Below are 20,663 nucleotides of genomic sequence, written 5' to 3'. Positions count from 1 at the left end.
AAAGAGCAGAATACACATTCTTTTCAAGTGCACATGGAATATTCTGCAGAATAGCTCAAATGCTGAGCCACAAAGAAAATCTCAGTAATTTTAAGAAAACTGAAATAATATCAAGCATCTTTTCCATTGACAACAATCTGAAATTAGAAATCAACCAGGAAAAAAACACAAAAAAACACACAAACAGGGCTTCCCTGGTGGCGCAGTGGTTGAGAATCCTCCTGCCGATGCAGGGGACACGGGTTCGTGTCCCGGTCCGGGAAGATCCCACATGCCGCGGAGTGGCTGGGCCCGTGAGCCATGGCCACTGAGCCTGCGCGTCCGGAGCCTGCGCTCCGCAATGGGAGATGCCACAACAGTGAGAGGCCCGCGTACCACAAAAAAAAAAAACCCAAAATAAACCCACACAAACACATGGAGACTAAACAATATGCTACTAAACAACCAATGGATCACTGAAGAATTCAAAGAGGAAATCAAAAAATGCCTAGAGAGAAATGAAAATGAAAACACAACAATGCAAAACCTATGGGACCCAGCAAAAGCAATTCTAAGAGGGAAGTTTATAGCAATAAAATGCTACCTCAAGAAACAAGAAAAATATCGAATAATCTAACCTTACACCTAAAGGAACTAGAGAAATAAGAACAAACAAAACCCAAAGTTAGTAGAAGAAAAGAAATCATAAAGATCAGAGCAGAAATAAATAAATTAGAAACAAAGAAAAAAATAACAAAGATCAGTAAAACTAAAAGCTGGTCCTTTGAGAAGATAAACAAAACAGATAAACCTTTAGTGAGACTCAGCAAGAAAAAGAGGGAGATTACTCAAATGAATAAAATTAGAAATGAAAAAGGAGAAGTTACAGTGGACACCACAGAAAAACAAAGAATCATAAGAGACTACTACAAGCAACTCTATCCCAATAAAATGGACAACCTGGAAGAAATGGACAAATTCTTAGAAAGGTATAATCTCCCATGACTGAAGCAGGATAAAATAGAAAATATGAACAGGCTAATCACAAGTAATGAAATTGAAACTGTGATTAAAAATCTTCCAACAAACAAAAGTCCAGGACCAGATGACTTCACTGGTGAAATCTATCAAACATTTAGAGAAGAGCTAACATCTATCCTTCTCAAACTCTTCCAAAAATTGCAGAGGAAGGAACACTCCCAAACTCATTCTATGAGGCCACCATCACCCTCATACCAAAACCAGATACTACAAAAAAAGAAAATTACAGACCAATATCACTGATGAATATAGATACAAAAACCCTCAAGAAAATACTAGCAAACAGAATCCAACAACACATTAAAAGGATCATACACCATGATCAAGTGGGATTTATCCCAGGGGTGCAAGGATTCTTCAATATACACAAATCTATCAATGTGACACACCATATTAACAAATTGAAGGAGAAAATCCATATGATCATCTCAATAGATGCAGCAAAAGCTTCTGACAAAACTCAACACTGATTTATGATAAAAACTTGCCAGAAAGTGGGCACAGAGGGAACCTACATCAACATAATAAAAGCCATATGTGACAAAATCCACAGCAAACATAATTCTCAATAGTGAAAAACTGAAAGCATTTCCTTTAAGATCAGGAACAAGACAAGGATGTACACTCTCACCACTATAATTCAACATAGTATTGGAAGTCTTAGCCACAGCAATCAGGTAAGAAAAATAAATAAAAGGAATAAAAATTGGAAAAGAAAAAGTAAAACTGTCACTATTTGAGATGACATGCTATTATATATAGGTAATCCTAAAGATGCCACCAGAAAATTACTAGAGCTACTCAATGAATTTGGTAAATTTGCAGGATACAAAATTAATGCACAGAAATCTTTTCCATTTCTATACATTAACAACAAAAGATCAGAAAGAGAAAATAAGAGAAAATAAGGAAACAATCGCATTCAATAGCTAGGAATAAACCTACATAAGGAAGTAAAAGACCTCTACTCAGAAAACAATAAGACACTGATGAAAGAAATCAAAGATGACACAAACAGATGGAGAGATATACCATGTTCTTGGATTGGAAAAATCAATATTGTGAAAATGAGTATATTAGCCAAAGCAATCTACAGATTAAATGGAATCTCTATCAAATTACCAATGGCATTTTTTACAGAACTAGAACAAAAATCTTAAAATTTGTATAGAGACATAAAAGACCCCAAATAGCCAAAGCAATCTTGAGGGAAAAAAACAGACGTGGAGGAATCAGACTCCCTGACTTCAGACTATACTCAAAGCTACAGTAATCAGGACAATATGGTACTGGCACAAAAACAGAAATATAGATCAATGGAACAGGATAGAAAGCCCAGAGATAAACCCATGCACCTATGGTCAACTAATCTATGACAAAGGAAGCAACAATATACAATGGAGAAGACAGTCTCTTCAATAAGTGGGGCTAGGAAAGCTGGACAGCTACAAGCAAAAGAATGAAACTAGAACACTCCCTAACACCATACAAAAAATTAAACTCAAATTGGATTAAAGAGCTAAATGTAAGATGGGGCATTTTAAAACTTTTAAAGGAAAACATAGGAAGAACATTCTTTAACATACATCCCAGAGAGGTCTTTTTTGACACACCTCCTAGAGTAATGGAAATAAAAGCAACAATAAACAAATGGGACCTAATGAAACTTAAAAGCTTTTGCACAGCAAAGGAAACTACAAACAAGATGAAAAGAAAGCCCTCAGAATGGGAGAAAATATTAGCAAACAGATCAACGGACAAAGGATTAATTTCCAAAATATATAAACAGCTCAAGCAGTTCAATATTAAAAAAAAAATACAACCCAATCCAAAACAGAGCAGAAGACCAAAATAGACATCTCTCCAAAGAAGACATACAGTTGGCCAAGAGGCACATGAAAAGCTGCTCGTCACTAATTATTAGAGAAATGCAAATCAAAACTACTATGAGATATCATCTCACATCAGTCAGAATAGCCATCACCAAAATATCTACAAACAGTAAATGCTGGAGAGGGTGTGGAGAAAAGGGAACCCTCTTGCACTGTTGGTGGGAATGTAAATGGATACAGCCACTATGGAGAACAGGATGGAGGTTCCTTCAAAAACTAAAAACAAAACTACCATATGACCCAGCAATCCCACTACTGGGCATATACCCTGAGAAAACCATAATTCAAAAAGAGTCATGTACCACAATGTTCATTGCAGCACTATTTACAATAGTCAGGACATGGAAGCAAACTTAGTGTCCATCGAGAAATGAATGGATAAAGAAGATGTGGCACATATATACAATGGAATATAACTCAGCCATAAAAAGGAATGAAATTCAGCCATTTATAGAGACATGGATGGACCTAGAGACTGGCATACAGAGTGAAGTAAGTCAGAAAGAGAAAAACAAATATCGTATATTAAGGCATATATGTGCAATATAGAAAAATGGTTCAGATGAACTGGTTTGCAAGGCAGAAATAGACACACAGATGTAGAGAACAAATGTGTGGACACCAAGGGGGTAAGTGGGGTTGGGGGGTGATTGTCATGGTGGGATGAATTGGGAGATTGGGATTGACATATATATACTAATATGTATTAAATAGATAACTACTAGGAACCTGCTGTATAAAAATTAAATAAATATAATAAAATTCAAACAAAAAGAGACAGAAAAAGAGAAGACACAGGTATAAAAGGATGGCAATGTGAAGGCAGAGGTAAAGATTACAGTGATGTGGCCTCAGACCAAGTCGGATGTGGCCTCAGACCAAGCTATGGTGGCCTCACAGCCACCATAAACTGGAAGAAGCAAGGAAGGATTCTCCCCTAGAGCCTCTGGAGTATGGCTATGCTGACTAAATGACTTTGGTTATCCATAACTGTGAGAGAATAAATTTATGTTGTTTGAAGCCACATCATTTGTGGTAATTTTATTACAGCAGCCCTAGGAAACTAATATAGATAGGGATAACAATAATGTGTCATAAAAATGTGCTTAATGGACTTGTTGAGATTATAAAAAGAAACAAATGCAGAGCAATCTTGACATATACAGGATACTCAATCATTTTAACTATTAAAATTATCCTTTAAATCAAAAATTAAAAAATAAAATAAAATAAAAATGATGGTTGAACCTGAACTTTGAAAGCATGGACATGTTGAAAGGAATAAAAAATGGCTGATTCAACAGAGTGTCACAACAAATTTAATTAATTAATTTATTTATTTATTTTTGTGGTACGCGGACCTCTCACTGTTGTGGCCTCTCCCATTGCGGAGCACAGGCTCCGGACGCACAGGCTCAGCGGCCATGGCTCACGGGCCCAGCCGCTCCGCGGCATGTGGGATCCTCCCGGACCGGGGCACGAACCCGTGTCTCCTGCATCGGCAGGCGGATTCTCAACCACTGCGCCACCAGGGAAGCCCAACAAATTTAATTGGAAACTATGAGCTGGATAACTGGATTTTCTTCCAAAATTGTAACACTAGAATGAATCCAATACAATCATTTTACAGATGGAGAAACTGAGGCCTGGAAGCCTTGTGAATTTTTGCAAGGAGGTAGGATCAGAGTAAAAATGCATGTCTTCTCACTCCCTGTCCACATTCTCAACTTTGAAGTTGTCATAAGACCAGAGCTGTAGGAAAAATGTGAAGGTCACTCAATGGAATTTCCTGCTGTTCTTGTTCAAAGGTGTCTCACTGTGGGCATATTCAATATTTACAGATGTTGCTGCTTGTGTAGTCTAAATTCATACCTTTTCAGAGATAGAGTCACTTTAACTTACAGTGTCTTTTCCTCTTACTGTAGGTTGTCTGTCTGGGTAAACCAAGCTATTTCTTTGCCTTTCCATATTGGCCTTGATTTAGAATCAAGGCCAGTATGATCAGATTGGGGAGAGAACTGTTACTAAACCTCCAGAAGTTATGGAAACAACATAATAACTTTTCTTTATGGGTGAGATATCCTAGGATTGCTAGTTGAGAAAATAATGATACCTGTCATATATTTACTCTAAATAAATCTGGCTTTAATACCAAAACCCCCAATAAACAAGACCAATTATATGTACTGAAATTGAATCTGTGATTTAAAAACTCCCAACAAACAAAAGCCCAGGACCAGATGGTTTCACAGGTGAAGTTTATCAAACATTTAAAGAAGAGTTAACACCTATCCTTCAAAAAACTATTCCAAAATATTGCAGAGGAAGGAACACTTCCAAACTCATTCTATGAGGCCACCATCTCACCAAAACCAAAACCAGACAATACCACAAAAATGAAAATTATAGGCCAATATCACTGATGGTTATAGACACAAAAATCCTCAACAAAATACTAGCAAACCGAATCCAACAATACATTAAAAGGATCATACACCATGATCAAGTGGAATTTATCCCAGGGATGCAAGGATTTTTCAATATCTGCAAATCAATCAGTGTGATACACCACATCAACAAACTGAAGAATAAAAACCATATGATTGGGCTTCCCTGGTGGCGCAGTGGTTGAGAGTCCACCTGCTGATTCAGGGAACATGGGTTTGTGCCCCAGTCCAGGAAGATCCCACTTGCCACAGAGCTACTGGACCCATGAGCCATGGCCATTGAGCCTGTGCATCCAGAGCCTGTGCTCTGCAATGGGAGAGACCACAACAGTGGGAGGCCCATGTACCGCAAAAAAAAACAGAAAAAAAACCATATGATCATGTCAATAGATGCAAAAAAAAACACCGTTTGATGAAGTTCAACATCCATTTATAATAAAACTTCTACAGATAATGGTTATAGAGGGAACCTACTTCAACATAATATAGGCTGTATATGACAAACCCACATTTAACATCACACTCAGTGGTGAAAAACTGAAAGCATTTCCTCTAATGTCGGAAACAAGACAAGAATGTCCTCTCTTATCACTTTAATTCAACAAAGGTTTGGAAGTCCTAGCCATGGCAATCAGAGAAGAAAAGAAATAAAAGGGATGCAAATTGGAAAAGAAGTAAAACTGTCACTGTTTGCAGATGACATGATACTATAAGTAAGTCTACTACATACGAACCTTCAAGTTGTGAACTTCCAAAGATGCGAACGTGCATTCCATCAACATCAGGACTGAGTGAAATTGCAGCTTGAACTCCATCTCCTATTGCTGATGATCTTTCAGCTCTACTATCTCCCACCTCCCCTCCCCCCTCCAGTCAGTAACTCTTCTTGCCTGTTCACTTGATGATGCCAGCCCCTGTATGCCAGCTATTGTACTATACTACTGTACTTTTCAAGGTACTGTACTGTAAGAATTAAAATGTTTTCTGTATTTTTTGTGGTTGTTTGTTGTGTATTATTTGTGTGAAAAGTATTATAAACCTATTACAGTACAGTACTATATAGCTGATTGTGTTAGTTGGGTACCTAGGTTAACTTTGTTTGAGTTATGAACAGATTGGACATACGAACACAATCTCGGAATGGAACTCGTTCATATGTAGGGAACTTACTCTACATAGAAAATCCTAAAGATGTTACCAGAAAACTACAAGAGCTCATCAATAAACTCAGTAAGGTGGCAGGATACAAAACTAATAAAGAGAAATCTCTTGTATTTTTATACACTAACAATGGAAGATCAGAAAGAGAAATTAAGGAAACAATCCAATTTACCATTGCATCAAAAAGAATAAAATACCTAAGAATAAACCTACCTAAGGTGACAAAAGACCAGTACTCTAAAAACTATAAGATGCTGATTAAAGAAATCAAAGAAGACATAAACAGCTGGAAAGATATACCATGTTCTTGGATTTAAAGAATCAATATTGTCAAAATGACTACACTGCCCAAGGCAATCTACCAATCCAAGGCAATCTAGAGATCCAATGCAATCCCTATCAAATTACCAATGGCATTGTTCACAGAACTAGAGCAAAAAAATTTTAATTTGTATGGAAACACAAAAGACCCCAAATAGCCAAAGCAATCTTGAGAAAGAAAAACGGAGCTGGAGGAATCAGGCTCCCTGACTTCAGATTATACTACAAACCTACAGTCATCAAAACAGTATGGTATTGGCACAAAAACAGAAATTAAGATCAATGGAGGTGGATAGAAAGCCCAGAAATAAACTCATGCACTTATGGTCAATTAATCTATGGCAAAGAAGGCAAGCATATACAATGGGGCAAGGACAGTCTCTTCAGTAAGTGGTGCTGGGAAAACTGTACAGCTACATGTAAAAGAATGAAAGTAGAACATTCTCTAACAACATGTGCAAAAATAAACTCAAAATGTATTAAAGACCTAAATGTAAGGCTGGATACTATAAAACTCTTAGAGGAAAACATAGGCAGAACACTCTCTGACATAAATTGCAACAATATCTTTATGGATCCACCTCCTAGAGTAATGGAAATAAAATCAAAAATAAAAACTGGGACCTATTAAACTTAAAAGGTTTTGCACAGCAAAGGAAACCATAAGCAAAATGAAAAGACAACCCACAGAATGGGAGAAAATATTTGCAAATGATATGACCAACAAGGAATAAATCTCCAAAATATACTGACAACTCATGCAGCTCAATATAAAAAAACAAACAACCCAATCGAAAATGGGCAGAAGATCTAAATAGACATTTCTCCAAAGAAGACATACAGATGACCAAAAGGAACATGAAAAGATGCTCAACATCACTAATTATTAGAGAAATGCGAATCAAAACTACAATGAGGTATCACCTCACACTGGTCAGAATGGCCATCATCAAAAAGTCTACAAACGGTAAATGCTGGAGAGTGTGTGGAGAAAAGGGAACCTTCCTACACTGTTGGTGGGAATGTAAACTGTTACAGCCACTATGGAGAACAGTATGGAAGTTCCTTAAAAACTAAAAATAGAGCTACCATGTGATCTTGCAATACCACTCCTGGGCATATATCCAGAGAAAACCATATTTCAAAAGGATTCATGCACCCCAATGTTCATTTCAGCCCTATTTACGATAGTGAAGACATGGAAGCAAACTAAATGTCCATTGATAGATGAATGGATAAAGAAGATGTGGTGTATATATATATATATATATATATATATATATATATATATAATATATATGTATATATATATACACACACACAATGAAGTATTACTCTGCCATAAAAAAGAATAAGATAATGCCATTTCAGCAAAATGGATAGATCTAGAAATTATCATACTAAGTGAAGTAAGCTGAACAGAGCAAGACAAATATCATATGATATCGCTTATATGAGGAATCTGAAAGAGAAAAAAAGACACAAATGAACTTAATTCCAAAATAGAAAGAGACTCACAGACATAGAAAACAAATTTATGGTTACCAAAGGGGAAAGATGGGTGGGAGGAGGGATAAATTAGGAGGCTGGGATTAACCTATTACTGTGTATTAGCATAACACTACTATGTATAAAACAGATAACCAACAAGGACCTACAATGTAGCACAGGGAACTATATATATAACTGAAAGATACTGTCAATTAACTAGACTTCAGTAAAACTATTTTTATTCAAAACAAATCATTACAGTCAGGACTTTCACTTGTGCACTCCCACATATTGAACTCCTTGATGAGTCACTTGTCCCAGTAGGGTCATTGTTGGGTCATGAGGTGTTTTTTGTATGTTTGTTTGCTTGTTTGTTTAATGAATCACTCTTATTAGACTTTTCTCTGACTTTCAAGCTGGCAGATGTGTAGGAAGAGTTTGTAAATTTGCCTATTCCTGAGAGCAAACATGAGTCTAGAGCTCTCTGAGAACTCTCCTCCATAATAAGCTATCTGATTCTCAGTTTCACTAATTTTCACCAAAATGTTTGAGAAACAGTGAGGCATTATGAAATGAAAATCAGCCTTATGCCAATAATCTTACTTTACAGCACCCAGTCCTTAATCTTGTCATCTTTATTTGTTCTCATATCCCTTATTAGAAGATCAGAGGGACTGTGGCATCCAGTGGGGGTGCCAGTGAAACTTGACTAAGTAGCTCTTATCAAAGGACAGCCTTGTTATTAATACACAGGAAACATAGAATCTGGCCTCTCGATGGTACTCTGAAAGTTTCTCTGTCTTCAAAAAAATATTCCTACTTACCAGAACCTTTGTTTCACCCCTCTACTTGAGGTCATATTTTTACATTTTAACTGAATAAACCAAACTTAGGGTAACCAAATCGAAAGACTTTTAGAAATTCTCATTTATTCTAATAACATTAGTTATATAAAGATCCAATGAAATCTTCAAAATATTTCTAAACACACATATACAACAACAACTCTTCTTAGACCAGGGGTTTTAATGTCAGCATTATTTTCTTGAAGTAGATCAGTCATTCAGAGTCATAATTCTTTCATATTACCAAGAAAATTAGTGCATTAAGTCAAGAAAACTAGTGTATTGGGAAATCAGAATATCATATTCAAGCTCTTTGCAAATTCAGGTTATAATTATATTTATATATTTGTAGACTGAAGTACATATATATATGTGCATATACAATAAAGTGAAAAGATCACCAAATTTGGAGTTAGATAAACCTGAGTTCAAAATTCTGCTGTTAACATACAATATAACCCAGAAAAATTATTTAAACTCTCTGAGTTTCACCTAAAAGAAGGGGAAATATTAAAAATAGCTAAAAATATTGTACAATTACTACTATATGCAAGATCAAGACTAAAAATTTTAGAGGCATAAGAAGTAATATTACCCTTCTTTCACAGATGAGGAAACTGAGGCAACGGGAAGTTGAGTAACTTGCTCAAAGTCATAAAACTACAGCCTGTGTTCTTACCACTAATATAAACTGGCTATTCTGTAGACTTTTCATAATAACTGAAGACAATATATGCAAAGCATCTAGTGTAGGGCGTAGCCCATAATATATCCTCAATACATTTTACAAATATTATTGATTAATAAACAACAGATAAACAATAACAGTGCTTAGTTTGATTAACTGATATATATATATATGATTAAGTTTCTTCAGTTTTCAAGGTCAAATTTTTGGTAATGTACTTCTTACAAATAAAGTTTCAAATATTTATTGAGCACCTATGTTGCAACAGGCATTTGGCTTACCACTGTAGGACTGGTGCTATGTGTAATAGGCATGGTCTCTGCCCTCACAGATTTGCAATGTACAGGTTATTGGAGTGGTCTAAAGGCCACTGAGGAGAACTATAATGATCTCTTAAAGAGATCAGTCATTACATTGGGATCAAAAGTGTCATTCATACAGCCTGCCTATTTGCTGACCAAGAAAGGCAGATCAAGGATGGCAGCAGATCTTAGCAAATGCACACCTACAAGAGGAATTAGATGATGTTATTCATTACAATGAGACTTTTTATTTTGCCTTCTGAAAATGTTAAAAAAAAATTTATTTTGCATATTTTCCAAATGGCCATGTTATCATTTCCATATTCATTCGACCTGCATAGAAGTAAGTTTTGCATTTCTGTGTTTAATTCTAGGCTCTTTAGATCAAAGCACTTGTGTCTCTCCTATACAATACGATTTTAAGGTCTATCTTTATGTCTAGGACCCTAGTCTATGATTTAAAAACAACAACCACCCCCCCCACAAGATCTCCTTAATCATGTATTATTTTTTCCAATTTCTCCAGAACCTTCTCTTTCATGTGAGATAGATTCCAAAATTAAATCTGTACCCTGGCAGGCTATCTATCATACTGCTTATAGTCTCTTATTCCCTGTGTTATTCCATCACCAATTATGCAGTTCATAAGGTATTCTATCATGTGAGAAGTACATGTAGCACCTGTTTATTTCCCAATACAGAATGTGATGAGCACATGGTACAGAAAGATTTTTTTATCCTAATATCCTCATTTATATTAGATTATCCCTATCCTTTTCCTATTTTTCAATTCTGCTTGTATGGTAAATAGTCTACTTTTCCCACTAAACTCCACTGAAATAAAAATGACTAGACTATCACCAAGTGTTTCCAAAGCACCATAACACAAAAACAACTCAGGCTTTCAGTAGTATACTGATCACATTAACCCTAATAATACCAGCAAAATGAGCAGGTATAAATTCTTATTATATAATATGCAGTGCCCTGGGAAATTTTCATATGTTATCTCATTTATTATTTAAAACCCCATGACGTAGGTAGATGTCATTATCTCTATTTTGTAGATGAGAAAACTGAGGGTACAGAGTTTGTTACTTACCCAAAGTCACAAATCTACTAGGTGGCATAGCTGTTATTTAAACCCATACCTGCCTGACCCTGTCATCCCCTCACTTTACACTGAGAATGAGGGAGAAGAGTAAAGTGGGATGAAAGGCAGAGAGAAGAGTGGACAGATGGAAGGGAGATGGATAATGGAGTAGAATGTACTTAATTATCATTAATTCATTAAACAAATATCCATTGAGCACCTAGTATTGCCTAGGCATATAGTCTACACATAAGACAAGTTCCTTACCATAAAAAGGCACGTTTGGTTTAGAGAAGTGAAATCACCAACAAACAATTTTAGTCCTCACAAAGGGAAATAATTAATACATGCCAAAGTATGGAGAGAGAGGGTGGGGCTCTGTCTGGAGGAGTTGATGAGTGCTTCCCAGATAAGGTGCCTTTGACCGGGAATGTAAGAAATACCTCAGAGTTCTCAAGCTGGCTAAGGGTTGAAAGGCCAGAGCAGGTGGAGATTAAAGCAGGGACAACACCACAGAAATGTGGCACGTGGAGCCCCAAGTGCTTCAGAGGGCTGCAGAGGAGGATGCATGGTGAAGATTGTGGGAACAAGAGCAGAAGGACAGGTAGCTTTGACAACATGTTGGTATTGGGCACTAGGAAAGGGAAAAAGAAGGGGAGAGTTATCATATGGGGGGGATGATACAGGTGAGGAAACATGGAACTGGACAGGACCACATGGGGTTGCCAGTGCAAATGACCAGTCTACATGGCATAACATATGAAATTATCTTAAAATCCATTAAATTGTGTGCATTGTTTTTTTCAGATGCTTTTTATTATCACTATGGGTTATGATAGTGGACTGCCAGAGAGGTAAGTTTTGATGGAAAGAAAAGTGATAGATACAAAGGTAATACTGACCCTCTATCAGAGCATTGGGGTTCAAGGAAAGTAAAGTTTAGCCTCGAGAGAATTAGGATCTTAGGTAGAGAGGGATACAAGGTATTTCTGAGCTGAAAATGTCTGCCGAAATACGAGGCAGGTAACGTAGAGACATATAGACTACTCAGTTGTGATTTCAGCATCACTGGAGCTAGATATCAGACATAGGCCAATGAGTAGAATGAGGAGACAAGATGATAGCATCATTATGTCTGTCTTAAAACTTAATCAACTGGTTCAAGTGAAACAAAAAACCCTCTGAGTGCAACATAGTTTGAGAAAACATTTAATTGGGTAGACACAGTTAAATATTATCAGGATTTGGGGCACTATTTTATTGCTCCTTAGATTTATATCTTTTCTGTTGTGTGGAAAGGTGTGGAGTGCCAGTCAAGCTTTCCTTGATCTGGCAGCTTAATGGCTAACTAGACTATAGCACATGTTTGTCAGATCTAGATTCTGCCTGTAATTTCTCCCCATATATAAGAAATTGGATTTCAAGAGAAGGACTTTTTGAACCCTAAATTTGTCAAGAAACTCTTGTCAAGAATATAGGTCTGTTATGTACTTATGCTACAGCAGCAGAAAAAATTCAATACTCTCTGATTTGGTATTCTGTGGAACAAAATTTATAGTGGAATGAAGGAGTCAAAAGATATTGCCTATGACAGCTTATAATTGGACGTTGTGCAGGCGTCATTTCAACTTTGGTTCTTTTGACAAAACAATTTTTCCTTCTGGTTTCTGCTACTTGTCTGCCTCTATAGATTATCACTCTCAGTGCATACAATTCGACGGGGAGTGCTATGCTCAAGAGCCATGGAGTAGAGATAAGTCTGTAATACATGCTTCCAGAGAACCATCTTAGAGTGTAATAGCCCCAAGGCCACTATAAAGTTCAATGTTGAGAGCCTGGACTTTGGTGCCACACAGACTAAAGTTCACGTCTCATATCTATATCTTATAACTCTAAGAAATAATGAATGCAAAGCACTTACCCCAGTAGATACTCAACAAATAGAAGCTATTATTGCTTTAAAATTAATTTAAAGCACAACACAAAAGGGAAAGCCAGAGCCCAAGTATGATGGCTCCTCATTTCAAAGGCATAAATTCCATCTTCCTATCAAATGCAGATACCTCTATCAATTTCTAATGAACTCGCCTAAACTTCTAGAGCCATCAACTCGCCTAAAACTCTTACTGGTACAAGAAACTGACATTTTATGTGTCAATTTCTTGGGTTCTCCTCTCTCTTCCATATTATTCTATATAAAGTGATCTAAACAGTAAGAGATTTAAAAATAGAAACTGTAGATTTTTGCTCTTACCATTTTTGTCTGCTCTCCTCAGTATCTGGAAAAGAAAAAGGAAACATTTTATCACCATTTTTGTAAGTATTGCCGCGAATATTATACTCCCACATAATTTACCCATTATTAAATGAAAGAAATTACAATTTAAAATAAACTTTTCCCAGTTGAAATATTTCTTTACAATAGTAAAAAATTAAAAATACCCAAATGTCCATAAACAAGTGAATGGACAAACAAGCCATGGTGTATCCATACAGTGAACACCCCTGAGCAATAAAAAGGAATGAGCTCTTGATGCATACAATAACTTGGATAGATCTCAAAGTAATTATGCTGAGTAAAAAACATAGACACAAAAGAAGATATATTATTCCATTTATAGAAAATTCTAGAAAATGTAAATAGTAACAGAAAGCAGATTAAGGGTTGTGTAGGAATGCAAGGGCAGAGAGGGCTGGATTACAAGAGGGCATGATGAAATTTTTTAGGATGGTAGATATATTTATTTTCTTGATTGTGGTAAAAGTTTCATAGATATATAAATATGTGAAAACTCATCAACTTTTCACTTTAAATATGTGCTATTTAATGTAAGTCAATCATATAATAACACGGGGAATAAACAGGAACAAAAATAATAAATTGTGAATAAATAAGGGCTGTTGTGTCTATAGTATATCTTACTTTTATGAGTTAATTTATTATCTGGGATTATCTTAAATTGTCTTTGATGAATGTGAACTGCTTGAGCATCCAGTATCTTTAGTAAAGATTTCTAATTTTCTTCTGATAAACCAATCTTTCCTCCACTCTTGGTCCATGTGTTCCAGGGTTGGGCAGAGTACTCAAGTCTAGTAAAACAGTGTCATACTCCTCTGGCCACAATTACTCAGGGATTAGCACAATAAAGCCAATGAAGCCATGGTTTTCCTTGAGTTGTCAAGAGAGAAACACTTTATCTTCTGTTGACTTTGAACCTAGGAAAATATAGGTAAGGAGCTGCTTTTTTTGTAATTGTATATGTCACGGGTTGAACTGTATTGCCCCCAAACAAATGTTGAATTCCTAATCCCTAGTAACTGTGAATGTGACCTTGTTTGGAAATACAGTCTTTGCTATAATCAAACTAAGACCTTACTGGATTGGACCCTAAATCCAATGGTTGGTGACTTTACAAGGAGAGCAATTCAGAGATGCAGAGACACAAAGAAGAAGGCTATGTGATAACAGGGACAGATATTGGAGTGATACAGCTGCAAGCCAAGGAATGCCAAGGGCTGACAGTCACCACTAGAAGCTAGGAGACAGGCATGGAACAGATTCTCCCCTACAGCCTTCAAAGGGAGTATGGTCCTACCCACACCTTGATTTCACCCCTCTAACCTCCAGAACTGAGAGAGTAAATTTTGTTGTTTAAACCACCATTTGTTTAGTACTTTATTATAAAAGCCCTAGGAAATTAATATAATATACAACCTGGAAATAACTAACATTCAAGAAAGGAGTATCCAGAGGCTGAGAGAAACTGGATCTTAATGACACTCTCTGAGCCCCTGATCAAGCCATCCTGAAAAGATGATCTCTGCTTTTCATTACAAGAGTCAATAAATTGTTATTTTTTAAAATCTTAAGATAGTTTGGGTTAGTTTTTTCTGTTAACAGCAATCAAATTAGCCCTAACTTATACTGTATACTGCTAGAAAAAAATCTGGATAATATAATACACAGCTATGTTATACACAGTACCAAAGAAAATGTCCCTTTACCATATTGCAAAGACAAGCTTTAATTGAGTGAAGGAGCACTTAAGGATTATTTTTTTCCTGAGAAATTTATAGTTATGGTTAAGTAACAAGAGCTACTCTTATATTTAGGTCATCATTTCTTGGTGGCTAGCTTGAAATATGAGCAATAATTTTTATTACCAAAATTTTCTGTTTTACTGCTTTCCACTACAGACTTGATCCTCCTTGCCTTCTGTTGATTTCATGGAAATGAAGTATGGATAAATCTAATCATTATTACAATGTGTTTTTATTATAAAATACTAATATTATTACTAAAAACCTCTCCCATGAAAAATTTCCAATAACAGATATGTATCACCCTGACTTGAGTGCATAAAAAGAACACTTTTTTAAACTAATTTAATTATTGCAGGAGGACTGCTTTCAATAGTAAGAGTTTCTATGTTTAGAGCAAAATGAGACACAGCTTCTTTTTTACCATACTGGAAGTAATTTCTAATGGAGATTTTGTGAATCCATCTCTCCATCATAACCAGCTTCTTTCTCTCCTCTGAAACATGAAGCCACAGAGTTGGGGAGACAGAAAACACAGTCTATTTCTTACCTTTGATATACTCTAAGATTCTATTTCAAGCTCTATTGTACCCTTATGAGTTTGAAGTGATTAAAATAGGAATAACAAAACACCAGAGATTCAGATCGAGGACTTCCAACATTTCATTTCATAAAGAACAACCTTAAATAGCATTCAGCTTCTTATAGATGAAATTAAGATAGACACTCATTATTAAGACAGTTCTTTGTAACTGAGTATGAACAGAAGTGTCTCTGCTGCAGATTTTTCCTCTGAGCTCTCAGACTAATAAAAAAATGTACTGCGAATGAGAATTCAGTTCATTATTTTACGCTACCATAGTACTCTGGGTCAGCTAATCTTATTAGTTGCTATCACAAGATAGTAAATAGATTTAAAAATCATGGCCAAACTTAAAGCTTAATGCAGGTGGTGCTATCTTTTTGAAACCCTTTAATGTTTATCAAATAGCATCTTTTACCTTGAAAGATATTCTTTAATGGCCTTGACTGAAGTTCTTCACTTTTCATTTTAAGTTATCAAAGGCAGGTATTAAAATGCAAATGTTGTCTTGAAGGTATAAAACACTAACACCATCACCATTCACTGAACTAATGTTTTCTAAGTGCCTCCTCTCATATACCAGGTTAATTAGGTAAGGAGATGAGCTATCAGTCACTTAGTGGACTCCTGAGAAATTGAGACATAGGGAAGGGAGTAGGGACTCATCCAGAACTTGGAGTACCATCTAGAAAGGAAGACATAGTAGGTGAGTCATAGTGTGTGGGCCTGGACATCTCACAGGTAGTTTTGCTACCAGGAGATTAGTCACCATGAGATAGGATGCAGGTAAGTGGGCACCGTCTTCTCAATTTTGCCTAATGTAGGCCGTGTAGGAAAATAATTTATAATTTATAATGTATGATAACAGTAACACTAACTTTTCCTTATTTCTGCTGCTTCCTGAAACTACTAGAGTGACATTGCCATTAAAGTAGAAGTGATGGATTAATTTCCATTGTCCCAACTGGACAATATCAAATTAAAATTGTGCATGTTATTAATCTCACTCAAATAAACAACTGTGTGCTAGGCAAGATAGGAGGTGTAACTTTAACAGAATTCAGTCACAGAACCACTGTACCTAGAAAACTGTTTCTGTTCTGACAGTCCTCTCAACAGATGAATATATACAGGGCATCAGAATTAAGTATCTTTGCAAGCAGAAAAGATTAGTCTTTTGCACAAAGTCTCTGACCATCAAGGGAATGTGCCTTTTGTTCTGGGTGTTCATGGATGTGCGTGCTTGCTTAGAGGAAGGAAGGGAAGACAAACAGTAAAGTCATCTCTCTCCTTCACAACATTTAAGGCCCCACTTCTACCTCACCACTTCCCTTCCAGTTAAAAATCAAAGAAAATCTGCTTGGGAGAAGGCAGCAGCATCAAATGGGTAAAACTGCAACTAACTTCATTTGGGATTCATCTTGCTTTCGGGGATTAGCTGAAGGTTAGTTTTTCTCCCTTTGCACAGTAGTAGAGTTGATTGATGACTCAAAAGAGGACCCACATGCTATACAGACTTGTATTCTAAATTAGAGTTTATTCTCTGTTATGTGGAATGCAGCAACCTTAAAAAAAGAGAGCATATGGAGGAGATGGAGAGAGAAGATGGCGGAAGAGTAAGACGCGGAGATCACCTTCCTCCTCACAGTTACATCAGAAATACATCTACACGTGGAACTGCTCCTATAGAACACCCACCGAACGCTGGCAGAAGACCTCAGACCTCCCAAAAGGCAAGAAACACCCCTCGTACCTGGGTAGGGCAAAAGAAAAAAGAATAAACAGAGACAAAAGAATAGGGACAGGATCTGCACCAGTGGGAGGGAGCTGTGAAGGAGGAAAGGTTTCCACACACTAGGAAGGCCCTTCGCGGGCGGAGACTGAGGATGGCAGAGGAGGAAGCTTCAGAGCCACGGAGGAGGAAGCTTCGGAGCCACGGAGAAGAGCACAGCAACAGGGTGAGGAGGGCAAAGTGGAGAGATTACTGCAGAGGACCGGTGCCGACCGGCACTCACCAGCCCGAGAGGCTTGTCTGCTCACCTGCTGGGAAGGGCAGGGTCTGGGAGCTGAGGCTCGGGCTTCAGTCGGATCCCAGGGAGAGGCCTGTGGTTGGCAGTGTGAAAACAGCCTGAAGGGGTTAGTGCACCACGGCTAGCCGGGGGTGGGGTGTGGGGTGGGGCAGTCCAATTGAAGTCTGGAGCTGCCGAAGAGACAAGAGACCTTTTCTGCCCTCTTTGCTTCCTGGTGTGCGAGGAGAGGGGATTAAGCGCGCTGCTTAAAGGAGCTCCAGAGAGGGTCGCAGAGCTGCCGAAGAGACAGGAGACTTTTTCTTGCCTCTTTGTGTCCTGGTGCGAGAGGAGAGGGGTTTAAGCACGCCGCATAAAGGAGCTCCAGAAACAGGAATGAGCCGCGGCTATTGGCGCGGACAACAGAGACGGGCATGGGACACTAGGGCTGCTGCTGCCACCACCAAGAGGCCTGTGTGCGAGCACAGGTCACTCTCCACACCTCCCCTCCAGAGAGCCTGTGCAGACCGCCACTACCGGGGTCCCGGGATCCAGGGACAGCTTCCCCGGAAGAATACGTGGTGTGCCTTGGGCTGCTGCAATGTCACGCCGGCCTCTGCCGCCACAGGCTCGCCCCACATCCATGTCCTGCCTCACCCCGGCCTGAGCCAGAGCCCCCAAATCAGCTGCTCCTTTAACCCCGTCCTGTCTGAGCGAAGAGCAGACGCCCTCGGACGACCTACGTGCAGAGGCAGGTCCAAGTCCAAAGCTGAACCCCAGGAGCTGTGCGAACAGAGAGGAGAGGGGGAGGTCTCTCCCAGCAGCCTCAGGAACAGCGGATTAAAGCTCCACAATCAACTTGAAGTGCCCCACATCTGTGGAATACCTGAATAGACAGTGAATCATCCCAAGATGAGGAGGTGGAATTTGGGAGCAAGATATATTATTATTTTCCCCTTTTTCTCTTTTTGTGAGTGTGTATGTGTGTGCTGCTGTGTGAGATTTTGTCTGTATAGCTTTACTTTCAACATCTGTCCTAGGGTTCTGACCAATCTCGGTTTTTTAAATAAAATTTTTCTTCTTAATAATTATTTTTTATTTTAATAACTTTATTTTATCCTACTTTATCTTCTTCCTTTCTTTCTTCCTTTCTTCCTTTCTTTCTTCCTTCCATTCTTCCCTCCTTTCTTCCTTCCTTTCTTCCTCCCTTCCTTCCTTCAGTTCTTCCTCCCTTTCTTCCTTCCTTCCTCCTTTCCTTCCTCTCTTCCTTCCTTTCTTCCTTCACTTCTTCCTTCCTTCCTTTCTTCCTTCCTCTCTCCCTTCCTTCCTTTCTTCCTTCACTTCTTCCTTCCTTCCTTTCTTCCTTCCTTCCTTTATTGCTTCCTTTCTTCCTTCCTTCCTTCCTTTCTTCCTCCCTTCCTTCCTCCCTTCTTTCCTTCCTTTCTTCCTCCCTTCCTTCCTCCCTTTCTTGCTCTCTTCCTTCCTTCCTTCCTTCCTTCCTTCCTTTCTTGCTCTCTTCCTTCCTTCCTTCCTTTCTTCCTTCCTTCCTTCCTTTCTTCCTTCCTCCCTTCCTCCCTTCCTCCCTTCCTTCCTTTATTTCCTTTCTATTTTTTCTCCCTTTTATTTTGAGCTGTGTGGATTAAAGGCTCTTGGTGCTCCAGCCAGGCATCAGGGTAGTGTCTCTGAGGTGGGAGAACCAACTTCAGGACACCAGTCCACAAGAGACCTCCCAGCTCCACACAATATCAAATGGCAAAAATCTCCCAGAGATCTCCTACTCAACACCAAGACCCAGCTTCACTCAACGACCAGCAATGTACAGTGCTGAACACCCTATGCCCAACAAATAGCAAGACAGGACTACAGCCCCATCCATTAGCAGAGAGGCTGCCTAAAATCATAATAAGGCTACCGACATCCCAAAACACACCACCAGACGTGGACTTGCCCAGCAGAAAGACAAGATCCAGCCTCATCCACCAGAACATAGGCACTACTCCCCCCAACCAGGAAACCTACTCAACTCACTGAACCAACCTTAGCCACTGGGGACAGTCACCAAAAAGGATGGGAACTACGAACCTGCAGCCTGTAAAAAGGAGACCCCAAACACAGTAAGCAAAATGAAAAGACAAAAAAATACACAGCAGATGAAGGAGCAAGGTAAAAACCCATGAGACCTAACAAATGAAGAGGAAATAGGCAGTCTACCTGAAAAAGAATTCAGAATAATGATAGTAAATATGACCCAAATTCTTGGAAATAGAATAGACAAATTGCAAGAAACATTTAACAAGGACCTAGAAGAAATAAAGAGGAAGCAAGCAAGGATGAGCAACACAATAAATGAAATTAAAAATACTCTAGATGGAATCATAGCAGAATAACTCAGGCAGAAGAATGGAGAAGTGACCTGGAAGATAAAATAGTGGAAATAACTACTGCAGAGCAGAATAAAGAAAAAAGAATGAAAAGAACTGAGGACAGTCTCAGAGACCTCTGGAACAACATTAAATGCACCAACATTTGAATTATAGGGGTCCCAGAAGAAGAAGAGAAAAAGAAAGGGACTGATAAAATATTTGAAGAGATTATAGTTGAAAACTTCCCTCATATAGTAAAGGAAATAGTCAATCAAGTCCAGGAAGCATAGAGAGTCCCATACAGGATAAATCCAAGGAGAAACATGCAAGACACATATTAATCAAACTATCAAAAATTAAATACAAAGAAAACATATTAAGAGCAACAAGGGAAAAACAACAAATAACAA

At 38.0% G+C, this 20,663-nt stretch overlaps 1 protein-coding gene across 4 annotated transcripts in view; it reads right to left on the bottom strand.

Moving 5' to 3' along the window:
• Positions 1–20,663, bottom strand: part of NECAB1 (N-terminal EF-hand calcium binding protein 1) — a 252,855-nt gene that overhangs the window by 220,596 nt on the left and 11,596 nt on the right. For all 4 annotated transcript variants that reach the window (XM_067017207.1, XM_067017208.1, XM_067017209.1 and 1 more), the window contains exon 2: positions 13,515–13,539. In XM_067017207.1, coding sequence (XP_066873308.1) covers positions 13,515–13,539 — 25 coding nt within the window. The remainder of the gene's footprint in view (positions 1–13,514; positions 13,540–20,663) is intronic.

Source organism: Kogia breviceps, chromosome 17 (genome assembly GCF_026419965.1).
Source record: "Kogia breviceps isolate mKogBre1 chromosome 17, mKogBre1 haplotype 1, whole genome shotgun sequence".
Lineage (NCBI taxonomy): Eukaryota > Metazoa > Chordata > Mammalia > Artiodactyla > Physeteridae > Kogia > Kogia breviceps.
The sequence above is the reverse complement of the archived record's forward strand: the minus strand, read 5'-3'. Positions and strand labels throughout refer to the sequence as shown.